The sequence below is a fragment of the Hypanus sabinus genome, chromosome 3 (assembly GCF_030144855.1).
Source record: "Hypanus sabinus isolate sHypSab1 chromosome 3, sHypSab1.hap1, whole genome shotgun sequence".
Taxonomy (NCBI): Eukaryota; Metazoa; Chordata; class Chondrichthyes; order Myliobatiformes; family Dasyatidae; genus Hypanus; species Hypanus sabinus.
The window spans coordinates 127,946,408-127,961,428 of NC_082708.1; the positions used below are offsets into that span (position 1 = coordinate 127,946,408).

At 38.5% G+C, this 15,021-nt stretch overlaps 1 protein-coding gene across 1 annotated transcript in view; it reads left to right on the forward strand.

The window, feature by feature from the left end:
* fat4 (FAT atypical cadherin 4) overlaps positions 1 to 9,456 on the forward strand; it is a 363,920-nt gene extending 354,464 nt beyond the window's left edge. Inside the window, exon 18 of the mRNA XM_059965100.1 lies at positions 6,600 to 9,456. Coding sequence (XP_059821083.1) covers positions 6,600 to 8,479 — 1,880 coding nt within the window. The 3' untranslated portion in view covers positions 8,480 to 9,456. The remainder of the gene's footprint in view (positions 1 to 6,599) is intronic.
* Positions 9,457 to 15,021: the final 5,565 nt, after the last annotated feature.

Sequence of the window (15,021 nt, forward strand, 5' to 3'; positions counted from 1 at the left end):
TTTGGCTAACCTTGGGTTAAAAAACCTCAACAGCACAGTGATGAGTTGTAAATAGTGACAATACTCAGCGCAATCTATTTTCACTGCCGCTGACAATGCTTGGATGACACTGCTGCATGTAACAAATGAACAAAGTCCAATAAGCAATTTTGTTTTCAAGAAGAGTTGCTCACTGCTCCTCACACAAGATATGTAGGAGAATTGTTCTCTATATATCCCTTTCAAAGAGGACCTCCTGCTCTCCATTTCTAAGCCATCATCACATTCTGCCTATGATGTTCTCATAAAGAAATGGTCACCAAAGCCTTAGCATGGACATCTGCACTTTTGTGGTAAAGTTTATCTGTATTTTCATCTGCAGTCCCTCTTCAAGGCTTCTGGAACCCTTATTCTGACTAATTCATAAAAATGCCAAGTAATTAGTAGTACAGAGTAAGTGGGTGCTTCCTGCTGCTGAACAGTGGGTTTCCCATGTGTGCTTAACACAAAGCAGCACTGAATTGTTGAGGTTTAATTTGGCAGATATAATAAATCTACAATAAAAATACTGCAGATGCTGGAAATCTAAAATAAAAACAAAACACTGGAATACTCTGAAAATCAGGCAGCATTTGTAGAATTAAAAGCACATGCAGGGAGAGCAGAGGAAGGTGTGCAGTACAGTGATATGTCAATGGCACAAAAACTACTGTAGTATTGTGATGAGGGTCATAGTAACCCTATTTGCAGCTTGTAAATCAGCAAAGAGTGCAAGAAGGTGGATGAAGAAAGTGGTGCAGTAATAGGAGTAGCTGGTTTGAAAGTATGTGTGTACTATTCACTTCAGTGGTCTCTGCTTTGCTGCTGGTTCCAGATTCAACAGCAAATGTTCTATTAATGGACACAGCTCTCTCCTCTAATGAAATCAGCCACAGGAACCCTGCTTGTTCTCTGGTAGTGTCTATGTGCCATTCATGCACAATTAATAGAGGCATGCTTTTAATGATTTCTTGCAGTTTGTGTGATAGGCCTGCTATAGGTAAGGTTTAAGCTGTTGAAGAGTTCACATGTTTGTATGTGTTTCATTGGTGACCTGCTCCTAATTTTTCTTTGAGAACTGTGACATGGAATTGCAAAGATTTTTACTACAGTATTCTGAACTTTCCTGAACGTGGAAGATGTTCTGTAATTTCAATTCCTCACTCACAGCTCTGGCTCCAATCTTGGCTGTTTCAACTTCCAACCAAGAACTTTCTCACTGCCACTGGGTCCTGTGACTACTCTTCTTCCAGCACTACTCCCCACCAATCTTCGGTTTCCCAGGCTCCCCTCTAACCCTCTCCCCCCCCTTCATTCCTCTCAGCCCCCATCTTCCTCTCACCTCAATTGCCCTGAAAACCCCAACCCTCTCCTCTTCTCCCTCCAATACTCTACATCTGTGCATATGTGCCCCCAAACCTAACTCTAATTCCTGCCATATCTTCACTATCCCCTCCAACCTTTACCTCTCTGAGGCAAAATGTTCTGACCTCAGCAAGGGTCTTATCTCTGTTCCCCCATCACCTGCATCTCAGTGAGTTCCACGTCCACCATGACACCAAGCTCTTCCCTTGGCCCCTGTGTTTCTGAGCCCATTTTTTTTTTGGCAAGAATTCCCCATGTTCCATCGATGACCCCTTCTCCCATCTTCAACACTCCTCTTCTTCTCGGAAATCTTGCTCTGATATTCTGCCCATTTGGTTCTTTACATTTCTACTGCAGAGGAGACGTCAACTTCAGCACTTCTCTCTCCTATTCAAATCTCAACCTGTCTGAACACACTGCCCACCACTCTCTCCAACCTCACCATCAAACCTGCAGACAAGTGGGTGCTGTTGTGGTCTGATGGACTGACTTCTACATTGCTGAGACTAGGTGTCAGCTCTCAGACAATCTTTCTTGCTTACTCTTTGAACAAGACCCCACTATGGAGCCCAGGCCATTGTCTCCCTCACAATCATCAGCCTCAACAGCTCTGGAGGTCTCCTATCCAATGCCATTAACCTCATAGTTCCCTTACCTTTCAATATTATTTCCACCTCCTACCCAAGATCCTCAAACCTGACTGTCCAAGGAGGCCCGTTGTTTCTGTCTGCTTCTGCCTTACTGAATGCATGTCTGGATTTTGTCCCCCTTGGTTCAGTCCCTTCCCACTTACATCCATGACACTTCACATGCTCTTGATCACTTCAATCACTTTAAGTTCCCTGGCTCATATACTAGCAATATGTGATGCTTCCCAATAATTGAAGCCATTCCCATCATGGTAGAAGCTGGAATGCTTCCCCTCATCAATGGTTTTACCACCAGAAATACATTACAACTGTTCATTAATCTGCTAGAGTTATCCAACTGACAACCAGGCCAATCTTTGTCACTACATATTTGTGGTGAGCTGCAAAAGTTATTTGCATACTTTACAGTCACTGTGCCTTGGAATCATGGAAGGAATCAAAATAATATGCTGCTGTAGATGAGGGCCTTTTGCTTTTTCTTTTAAATTGCTCAAAACTGATGATTCTTCACAGAATTACAGACTCAAAAGAGAAAAGTATTCTTGGAGAGCTGAGCTGGCCCTGGGAAGAGATGGTCTCTGTAATAAGTGTTATTGCCAGTATCAGCCCCTTCTCCAGCCAATGCGAGAGATTAATGGAACATTTTTGTTCAAGAAGTGAATGGAGATGATGTACTATAATACTCTTCACATTCCTCAGATTTGCATAGGTAACCATTAATTACAGTTGAAAATTATTGGAATGACAGGAAAATACACAAGGTGCAGTTAGTCCTCTTACAGAAATCTTTCAAAGCCTGAACTTTATCCATGTGTCTGGACACAGCAGGCTTAAAAATCACAGTTACTTTAAGAGGATGTTACACAGCCCACTACAGCTAGCCTCAAAAGCACTTCTCAACTAGGACGAGATTTGAGGAAACAGGAGAGTAGGAAGATTAACAGCCAGGAGCCTAGATGGGGCTTAAGGTAGTGCTGGCCTAGACTGTGGGAAGAACGGGGAAGATTGGTGTCTTAGGGAGCAGAAGTCAGGAATGTTAGGTGTTTGGGAATTGGGCCTTGGCCAGTCAAGAAGTGATATAGGTGATTGGTGGTGTTTAGTTTTGTGCTGAGAAGATGAGCAAGAATTGGTCTTAAAGGAGATGACGTAAATCCCAGAGCAATAATCTTGTTATCTTGGGATTTCCAACTATGGAAAACCCTAGAATATGTGAACTAAAGATTCTGGCCATGCTCCAAAAGGTGTTGTATGAGGGAACAATGTTATTTGTTGCACTTCTAATATGGAAATTATACTGGAAATGCAATGGTGAATCTCAACTGCCCTGTCAGTCTTCAAGTATGATGGATTTTAACCTTTTAACATTCCATTCTGGAAAAAGAGTTGATTACTGGACAGGGTGCACTTGAAAGAAACAGTTCTATGGTTCTGAATTTCTAGGCCAGGTTGTCGATGAGCTTTTTAATTTTTTTTCCAAGGGATCAAAACAAGGACTCGTAATATTACTCTTCTTGTTGTGCATTAGTTTCCCTTCTTCCAATCTTCAGAAGGAATTGAGGCCAATATTGAAAGGGTCGCTGCTGAGAGTAATTAGAGTAGCCTTAAGTTGTAAGAAGATAGGCAGATTTTTCTCATCCTGTAAATAAGTGCAAAATAATTTGCAATAAGATATGGAAATAGTGCAAAGTTGCTTCAAAGTATTCTCTTAACTGGAGTCCTGAGAGTCGGGGAATATTGCATATACTCTAAAGTGAATCCATTGCTAAAGGGAACCATGGTGATAAGTTGTATTCAACAGTGAGTCCCAGAATAAATCAACTCAGTGTCTTCATTTTGAGTTGCATCCCTCTCTGCTTGTGGTTGGCCTAGCTCAGTAATTCTACCATGCATGAGGTGCTTCCTTGTTATTGTTGGAGTCACAATGTAATAGTCAATCCTGCAAATGACAGAAGACGGACATTTTGAATTCTCGTGCTCTCTTTTGAAATCTAACGCTATGCAGACAGCTTCTTCATTCTCTGCTCGAAACAGAAAAAGAGGTTGAAGTCTAATAAAGATCATACTTTTTCCCAAGGGTCAGAGTTAGCTAATTTGCAAGATCACAGTTCAAACCAAGGGGTTAAAAAACATTGAAGTACAGCAAAATCAAAGGATTAAAAAGAAATTCTCACATTTACTTCAAACACATAAAATGTTTCTAAAGTACTTCAGTAACATTTTTTTAAATAAAAAATGTTAATCTTTTAAGGAAAAGGCATGTGAAAACCCAAGAAAGAGCTAAGATGTGTTTAATGAACTAAAACAATATGTGTTTAGATTATTGTACTTATGACCTCCAAAAATGGAACAAAATACTCAGGAAGTTGGCAGCACATTTGTTCCCCGGCACTCCATGTACTGGTGGATGGTGGATGGGAAATGGGGAAAAGTGGTCAAGAATGAAATTTATCCCTGTCCACCTTCACACTTTTAATGAGTGTTCAATTATCTTTCTCCAGTAGTACCAGAGGAAGATTGTCTGTGGATTTATGTTGAACCCCTGATGTATCCAAAATATTAATGGCCAATCGGAGCAAAATTCAGGCTCACTTATTAAGTGTGCTACATTCTTTGAATAACCAATAAATACTATAAAGCTTAGGAGCAAAGGCCTCATCTCCCTGTGCTCTTACAAACTACCAGAATCTTATTACAATATTTATCCCCAGAAATCACCTATTAATAATTATTTCAGAATTGAACAACTTCATAAGAAAGCTTGAAGGATAATTTTGACTTTGTTTGATGTAAAATAGATAGGGTCCCTTTTGATTTTCCTCACTAATTACACCGAAATAAAAATCAGAAAAAAATTAGGATCTCTTAAAGTCTAAGCATTTTTTGCATTTCTCCCACTAAAAATACTCTTCATTCAATAGACACTGACCATGCTGTTATTTTTGCTAAGTACCAGTTACCATTTGAATGTTTACTGTTAGGTTTGCCCCACAAACTCTTACTTTCCATTAATTCCTACACAGGAATCCTGTTAAATGCATTATACATTAATGTGTTAATTTAAGCAACAACTGTTTAATACTAATAATTGTAGATTATGATCACCCATGTCATATGACACAGCATAAAATGAATAAATAACTGTAGGAAGTTGAGTTATTTCATTAAATATTAACAAAATTATCACAACTTAACATAATATTAGCTTGTGTGCTAGCTCTAATTTACATTGTATTGTACGATGCGAAGATTAATTCTTCAAAACTGTGTTGCTCATATGTACCAAGATTCTGTTTCCTACTATTGTTCTCAGTTTGAAATCTTCTGCACAAAGCTAAAATTAGAAATAGACATGCCAAGGATGCATATATTGTCAAATACAATTTGAAGTGAAGAAGGATAGGTTATAATTGTGCAAATTTTGGGAACTGAAAAATAGGGAGTTTCTTTTGATGAGCTTCACAGCCCTGGAGGTGGGAATACAGGCATTGTGATGCACGAGGCATGACTGTTGCTGAGTAGGCAGTCTTGACCAAATATTATTTTTTCTATTCAACATCAGAAATCAAAGGGAAAAGTGTAAAAATTTGATTAATAATTTTTACAAATGTTCATAAAAGAGCATATTTGATGGTCCAAATGGCCTAATTCTGCTCCTATGTCTTATGGTCTAAAAGAGTAATGAAAAGATTTGGAAAGACAAAAAGGAAGTGAAAATTGCTCCATAATGGAAGGAAATGAAGTGGAAAGTGAATGGGGAGAAATAAGTAAGGAAAATGGGACGTTAGTTAATTAACAAGGTCACAGTTCAAACCAGAGGGTTGCAGAGCGTGAATGAGTATTTGTTTTTAGGAATCCTTTCTGTTCGGTAGTATTCCTCTCATTAATTTCTACTTTGATCTTTCATGTCAACATACAAATTGTTCCCTTTAAATGTATCCATTATTTCATTTATTTATAAGTTATAATACTTCCAATAGCATTATTACTGGCCTGTTTCCAACAGCTGTTTTTGTTTTATTTTAAAATATAAAATTTCTGTGTCTTAATACATGAATTTAAATAGTACATGTTGCCAGGTATATAATTTTTTTAAATGGCTCTTGTCTCTTTGGGACTATAGTATAGTCACTGGAGTAGGCCTCTGGGATGTGATTAGGAATTGAATGCAATATTAATATGTTAGACCCAGCATTAAGTACTAACTGTAAATGTTATTAATCTACGATAATCACTTACATAGAAGGAAGATGGATTTGATTGAGTAATAATACACTTAAAATGGTGTCATCCGCTATGGTATATGGAGTCATCCTATTATAGGTTTTCCAGTTAGAGTGCAGAGGTTCTTTTGTTTGCAAAAGTCCCAGTACCAGTTAACCATTAGTGATCTACTTTTCAATCTAAAGCAGTTATTTTTAAGTATATAAAAGAACATGATTGCAAATTAAGCTCACCATAAAGGATACTTAAAAGTGGTCATATCATTACTATTGTTAAAATAAGATGTATTTCTATTGCAAATGTTACAGAGAAAGTTTGTGTGACAAATATTTTTTTCTCTTCCAGATTTTGATGGGTGTATCTCTTATGTAACGTACAATGGTAAAACATTGCCCTTCACTGGACAGCATAATGATGTTACAATCTCAAAAAGTAACCCTTCTGTTAAGATAGGATGTAGAGGTCCAAACATATGTGCAAGTAACCCATGTTCAGGTGGATTGATGTGTGTGAACCAGTGGTATGCATACGATTGCGTCCTACCTGGAGAATGTGCTTCCAATCCTTGCCAGAATGGAGGGAGTTGTGAGCCTCTACCAAAGTCTGGATTCATCTGCACTTGTCCAGAACTCTACACTGGAAAAACATGTGAGACTGTGGTGGTATGTGTCAATGTTCATTGTCCCCAGGGAACTGTTTGTAAAGCCGGAGTGGACAAAGGATATACCTGCAGTCCAAAGCTGCAAGCGGAGGAGCTCTCTCTGCCACTGTGGGCCGTCCCAGCCATTGTGGGCAGCTGTGCCACTTTCCTTGCTCTGGTCGTTCTTGGTCTGATCGTCTGTAACCAATGCCGAGGTAGAAAAACAAAAGTACAAAAAGACGAGAATGCAAAGAAGAAAGAAAAGAAGAAGAAAGGAAGTGCAAATGAAGGCTTTGATGATCCTGATAACCTTCCACCATATGATGAAGAGCTGAGTGTGAGAAAGCAGCCTGAGGGAGTTCCAAAGCCTGATATAATTGAAAGGGAAAACCCCTATTTGATATTTGATGAGACGGACATCCCTCATGCAGCAGATACATTGCCAAGTGGTCAACCCTGTATGGGGCCTGAAGCAGAACTTGAGCACTATGATATAGAAAATGCTAGCAGCATTGCTCCTTCAGATGCAGACATTATACAGCACTATAAACATTTTCGTAGTCACACCCCTAAATTTTCCATCCAAAGACACAGTCCGCTGGGTTTTGCCCGACAATCTCCTCTCCCACTTGGAGCTAGCAGCTTAAGCTATCAGCCTTCTTATAGTCAAGGATTGAGAGCAACCCCACTGAGTCACAATACATGCCAGAATCCTAATGCACTGTCTCGGCAAAGTCCTGCTCCATTTTCAAAGCCAGGAACTTTCTACCGAAACAGCCCAGCAAGAGATTTGCACCTGGCAAGGAGAGAAGGGAGTCCTATTGATGCACATTCAGATGTGTGCCAGCCTGGCATCTTTAATTATGCTTCACGACTTGGAAGAAGAAGCAAAAGCCCCCAGACCACAGCAGGTCACAGTCACGGCTCACGGCCAGGTAGCCGACTTAAACAGCCAATTGAGCAAATTCCTCTGGAGAACACACCTCCAGTAGGACTGTCCATAGAGGAGGTTGAAAGACTCAACACCCCTCGCCCTAGAAACCCAAGTATCTGTAGTGCAGATCATGGGCGATCATCATCAGATGATGACTGTAGAAGACCTCTTTCTAGAATGAGGAACCCAGCTGATGGTACACCTGCACCAGAATCATCTTCAGACAGTGATTCACACGAGTCTTTCACCTGCTCTGAGTTTGAATATGACAGAGACAAACCTGCTGTATACACCTCACGCATGCCAAAATTGTCTCAAGTCAATGAATCTGATGCAGATGATGAAGATAATTATGGTGGCAAACTAAAACCACGAAGATATCATGGTCGTAGAGCTGAGGGAAGCCCTGCAGTCCTACAGGGAAGTCACGAAGAATATAAGGCACAGCCCAAGCCTGGAACACATGCCGCTGCGACAGGAGCTTTTAATTGGGACAATCTATTAAATTGGGGCCCTGGTTTTGGGAATTATGTGGATGTTTTTAAAGATCTTGCATCTCTTCCAGAAAAGGGATCAAAAGAAGAAGCATTAGACAATGTTGCACAAAGTGCAGCGACTTCTAATGATGCAGAAGAAGAAGAATATGTATAGGTATAATTTATATAGACAGTACATTTTGATTAATTAAAAGCTGCAATTCACTATCAGTGAAAAACTGCTTAATGGAATTGTTTCAAAATTATCTTAATCCTGACAACTGTTGCCAGATTCTTCAGTCTGTAACTTTCAGCTAATGAAGAATTATGCCCTAAAGTGATCTTTGTTTTTCAGGGTGCCCCATGAAGAATTATTGCATAATAACACATAAGGATTGGAGTGATATTTGCATTCTGCAATTGCAGAATGTTTCTCCTGACATTTTTAAAGAACTGAAAACATATGTGTTTGATCTCTTTGAGCACAGTGTGTTTCTTATTCAGCCACTAGCACAAAAGCAGCACATAAGTTGGCCAGCACTTTAAACAGTTGTGCCAATGTGGGAAGGGTGCTTCAGAACTGCTCGGGTGTAGATTTCCCTCCCTCTTCCCTTCAGTCTTTGCTATAAGCTGATCTGTTTATTCAACAAGGGTGCAGCTTATTTTTGTCATGTCTTTGTATCTGCACTATGTGAATGGTTCGGTCTTACTTTGGAGTGCGATTCATTCATTTACAATATCATTGGAAAGTATTGGCATTATTTGCTTGAGAAGCAGCATTGCCTTTCATTGTTTAATATAGAGCCAATATGAGGGAACACTTAAAAATAATACCTGGACTAGTTTGCCATAGAGCTAACTTTTGAAATTCTGGTGCATATTTTAAAATCCTTTCTGCCCTATTACCATGACTCTTTCTTTTATACCAGTTTAGTAACTTTAAAGAGACAGCTGTTTGTTACTGAAGATATTTTCTTATGAAAGTTTTGAAAATGTTTTTTTTCCATGTTTCTTACTTTCAGGGAAGGTAAGATTAAGTACTTTTTACATTTGTTACTTATGTAACATCAGTATTTTTTCATTTTTTGATATGTGTAACATACTGTATCCTTTGTATACATAAATGCAAATATAGATTAAACTATTTATTTACAAAAACTGTTTCAGTTATTTATCTACAAGGAGCTAGTCTAAACTTCTTTTAAGTAATGTCATATCTGTTTCTCCTCAGCCATGAACTAGAAATCAGGAGCTGCATAAGTGCTTTCACCTCTAGACTCAGTCTAGGCTAAGTTATGCAGTAGTTCATCATCGTCATGTGCCGTATCATATGATGTGGGCGATCATGGTCTTTGACCATGATTGTTCTTGGCAACTTTTTCTACAGAAGTGGTTTGCCATTGCCTTCTTCTGGAAAGTGTCTCATGGAATGTCTTACGCAGCAGTTATGCCATCTAAAATTAAATCCATATGGTCATTTAAATCCTAGATATGTAAAAATCTGCCCAGAACTTGACAGTAATTGACAATAATCTAGAAGTCTCAGTTGAAGTCACAATGGTTGTTAGTGGAAATATCAGTGTTACAGTAATGGACATTCTTCTAAGGTTGGCAAATTACAGTTAAATTTATAATTTACAAATCTATTTACAGTGTCATTGTACACAATGCAAAGAGTTTTGATTTCCCCACCCACATCCTAAATCCAAGGGACCTTCCATGAAAAACAATAATTTTTGTCAGTGACCTCAAATAGATATCCAGTCAAAGAAATGAACAAACACGAGGAAATCTGCAGATGCTGGAAATTCAAACAACAACACACACAAAATGCTGATGGAACACAGCAGGCCGGGCAGCATCTATTGGAGAAGCACTGTCGACATTTCGGGCCGAGTCCCGTCGTCAGGAATGAACATTGAATTCACAAAAATAAGTATTGCCAATTTCAAATATTATGGATATACAATATCTAATACATAATACAGATATATATGATACTATGAATAAGGAGGTCTCTTCCTACTATTGAAAGATAAACAGAACTATTTTTTACATAGCTTAAAGATACTATGAAAGGCGGGTATACTATGTTTTAGAATAGATGATCACAGTGCATCTGAAATTTTGATCCCAACCTTAATCAATATTAGGTGCAAAATGTTGCACTGAAAGCAACAATAAATACAGCTCTCTGTTAATAGTAGTCCTAATTCTTCCATCCTGCTGCTGAATTTAATCAGATTGTATTGAACTATAGCCATCACTGGTGGTACATAGAAACAAAGTGATTGATAAATTTGTGGCCTAAGGTAGAAAGAGTCAATTTTAGAAAACCTAGCACATTTATTTTTCAGCATAGTCCCCTCCTATGTTTACACACTTAGTCCAGTGATCGTGGAGCATACGGATCTTGGGCCTCCAGAAAGTGTCCACAGAGGGGTGATTGATAAGTTTGTGGCCTAAGGTAGAAGGAGATGAGTTATACAGCTCTCGTTACATACACATGCAGTTCAACTCTTTGTGACATTTCAGAAAGTTTGAAGTTAATAACTCATCTCCTTCTACCTTAGGCCACAAACTTATCAATCACCCATCTGTGGGCACTTTCTGGAGGTCCAAGATGTCTATGCTCCATGACCACTGGACTAAGTGTGGAAATGTAGGAGGGGACTATGTTGAAAAATAAATGTTCTAGGTTTTCTAAAATTGACTCTTTCTACCTTAGGCCACAGACTTAGCAATCACCCCTCGTTTAGAAATAGGAAAGACCATTCTTAATTCATGAGCTGCATCAAACTTGATAGGTTTGAAGAAAAATACACCATAAAGATGCAAATATTTTTTTACAAATAGATAAATTTCTTTACCATATACTCGTGAAATGCTAAAACTGCACTACCTATAAGATTCTTTAATCGTTTTATTGAATCTGTCATCACCAATGTAGATAAAAACATCAGCATATAAGTGGTTCAACCACCAATTGAAAACTTCAACTCAATACACTATATGTGACCCTGCGGTATTGTGGTTAAAAGTCATGCCATTGTCACCGTGAGTCAAATTAGTCTATTAGTGTCAATATATGCCAGAGGTCTTAAATACTGCACAAAATACCCAACTGCCCACATCCACTTCAGCAGTTTAAAAAAAAACAACCAACTGTTTATGGTGAAAATCTGAAATAAAAACAAAATGCTAAGAAAAATAAGTCAATCAGCATCTATGGGAAGAGAAAGATATTTTTCCTAACATAAATATTTATATAATACATGCTCTCTGAATATGACGTGAAATATATACAAATTTTACAAGTAATTCAGAATGATTGAAGTATGTACAAAATACCCAAAGGATCCAGACTATGGACATTACTGAAAAAAACTTTGGCATTGGTGGAATTATTTCAATGCAGATCAGGCTGTTTTGACAGACCTCTTCATAGTCCATCTAATCAAAACTCAGGTCTACTAACACTCAGGAGAGACCTTACATGAATTGTATATCAAGGATGAAATGTTCTACTTTCAATCCTCGTTTTGTGGCAGTTTAAAACGAAGCTTCCATCAAGGATGCAAATGAGTAGCAACAACTTTATCAACAATAAAAAAATTGCAGATGCTGGAAGTCTGAATAAAAACAAGTGGCTGAAAATACTTGTATCTGGGAGCAGCTGTGGAAGGAGGAACAATGTAGCAGATCCAAGACCATATAAACTGCGAAAAAGAGAAAGCATGTTAGTTGTGAGTTGGAGAGAGTAAAAGGGAAGGATGGATAGAACAAAAGTAGTATCTCTGATGGAGCAAAGCCAAGGCAGCAGTGTAATAAGCTGGTGATGAATCCATCTAATTAATAATTTAATTAGGGTCATTAGAAAAAACGAGTGCAATTGAAGAAACAAAATCTTGAAATGCAGAACAGTAGGAAATACAGATCAGGCAGTTCAGTGGAAAGAGAAAAAAAATCAATATTACTGTTCAATGATCAACAGCAACACTGGCATAGTTCAGCAGGAAGAAAAACATTTCAGAGTTGCCAATGTGGAAAGCCTTATTGTCACAGCAGATACAATGGAGATGAAGGAACAGGGAAAACAGTACAGATGCAGAATGGATGAAGCACTAATGAAATAACTGGGAATCTGTGGGTGTTTCTTGCTGAACTATCCTCCACAAAGGGAAGGGAAGAAGAGGAAGTGAACTAACTGAAAGTGAGAGCAGAGCAGGGTGGAAATTAACAACCAGAACAACTAACTATGATTAACAACTAGTGGAATTTTCAGCTGAGTGCAGAAAACAGCACCAATTCAGTCACTGATGTTGCAGAAAAAGGTAGAATGAAGGGATATGTTCAAAATGAAGAATGTTCTCCTGCACCTATACAAGCGCCCATAGCTACACCTTTTATATGGAAAAAATGAATAGAGTAGAATGTGAAGTCACATCCCTGTTGTCCTTCTATGATTCTTTTGCCACTCACTAAACCACAGAAGTGTACTGTACATCTATCAATCACTCATTTAGCATATGGGAGGAAACTGGAGAGCCCAGAGAAAACCCAAAAAGAGAAGGTGCAACTTCACAAAGGTAATATCCAAGGTGGTGATTAAACCTGGCTCATTGGAGTTTTGATGCATTCTCTCATTTTCACTTTAAGTGCTCTCATTCAGTGCAAAGCATCTATTATATCCATTACTATTGATATACTTTATTTTTCATTCAGGTTCAAGGGATAGGAACTTCTTCAGCAGATAAAGGCAAGCCACTAGGTTTCAAAGAACTTTGCTCATCTCAACAAAAAACATTGGGTGCTTGCTTTATCCTGGATGGACCAAACTACACTCTCTTATTACACTGTCAAATTGTTTTTTCCCTCCTGTCTTTTCCATTCTTCTGTGTGTCACAAGTGGGAAGAAACCTGCCACCCATCCTCAGAAAACGTGTTCCCTTCATTCCACTATTAACTGTCTCTAAATTACCTTCTTTATCTCATTTATTTAGAGATACAGCATAGAAACAGGCCCTTCTGGCCCAGTGATCTGTGCCACCCAATTACACCTTTGTGACTAATTAACCGGCTAACCTATACATCTTTCAACTGTGGGAGAAAAGAGGAGCACTCGGAGGAACCCACACAGCCACCGGGAGTACATGCAACTCTTTACAGACAGCAGTGGGAAATGAACCCAGGTCCCTGGTGCTGTAAAGTGTTGCAATAACTGCTACGTTACAGTGCTGTTTACTTTTCACCTAAGCCTTCCCTTCGTTTTTCCTAGATACATGACCCATAGTTGCACTCTCAGCATCACTTTCATTAAAACTTCGGCTAAAATTCCTGCCTTTCCCAGGCCAGCTAATATCTACCCACCTACAGAAACATTGCGTATTGTTATAAACCATACCGTTCCGAAAACATATGCCATTATTTTCTCTATCCTTGCTAAGTGCGTTCACATTTCTAACTTCTCCCTTTTGAAGACAGTAAAGGCATCAATTCCTAGATCTGTATTCAGCTCTTCCATTATATCATCTCAAAATAATAGAATATTTAGACTAAAATGGCATGAGCAAACTGTCTCAATCAAAATCTATTGGCTTTGATTTTGTTGACAAAGACCAGCTAGCCACAGTCGCCATCTCATTTTTTCAATCTGATCTGGGTGTGGAAGGATTATCTTGCAGACTAATGCAACCTGATGTTCAGTGATGAGGTCCTGAGCAATGATGGGGCCTCTAGTAAACAATGGAAGAATTCCAAACCAAATCTTCACTCATAATTTTTAGAGCTGGCAAAGCCCATCTCTCAGCATTGCTGTCTACTAAACCCTCAATTCATCTATTACAAACATATAATAATTCTGAAAAACACTTTTAAATCACTTACCACCTTAGATCTAGCAATGATATACCCAAAAGCTGCAACCATAAATATGATTTTCACCTAACATGCCGTGTGGGAATGGAGTAGGTGCGGATAGAATGCCTGTTTTACACCCTGACAGGTTTTGCTCTCCAATATCTTCCACTGAATGTGAAATTAAATGTGGCAGTAAACAGGCATTTTGCCCAAAGACATTTATTTTTGCTGGCGAGGAATGGAACTGCTAGATATTTTCCCTGATATTCCATTTTGATGCAAAGGACATTACAATGGGAAACTGTTCTAAGTTGAGAGATAATTTAGCATTATAGGCATTTTTATGAATGCCAAAATCCTACTGTCAGCAATCCAGAAGTTAATATAAATACAGAAATTTTATTTTACAGTCAAATAATTAGATACAGTTAGGTTCCTGCATTATTATCTGGACAAAAGTTCTCAGTGAGGTCATCCCAGGGGGTAAGAGAAATCAATGTTAGACTCTTCCTTACTACTTCTCTCCCAGATTTTATAGACTACCTGAAATCTGCACTTTTTGAACATGCTTTTATCCAATTTTTTTTTACTACCATTGAACATCTGGAAATGTCTAGGTACTGCTTATTTTGCATAATGTCTATCCTGGATGCTTCCATAGGCAAGTGCATGGTACTAGTATACATGGTGAATGGTGAAGGAGGAACGATACTCAGAAAAGGTCCCAAAGCTGTAAAGTGGATGCTTCAGATCTGACCCATTGTTAAAGTTCACTAAAGTTATATTTGAAATTCACAGAAGTAAGTACACTCGACTCAACAATGTATTCAACTATTTCAAATAAAAGGAATTCTAGCT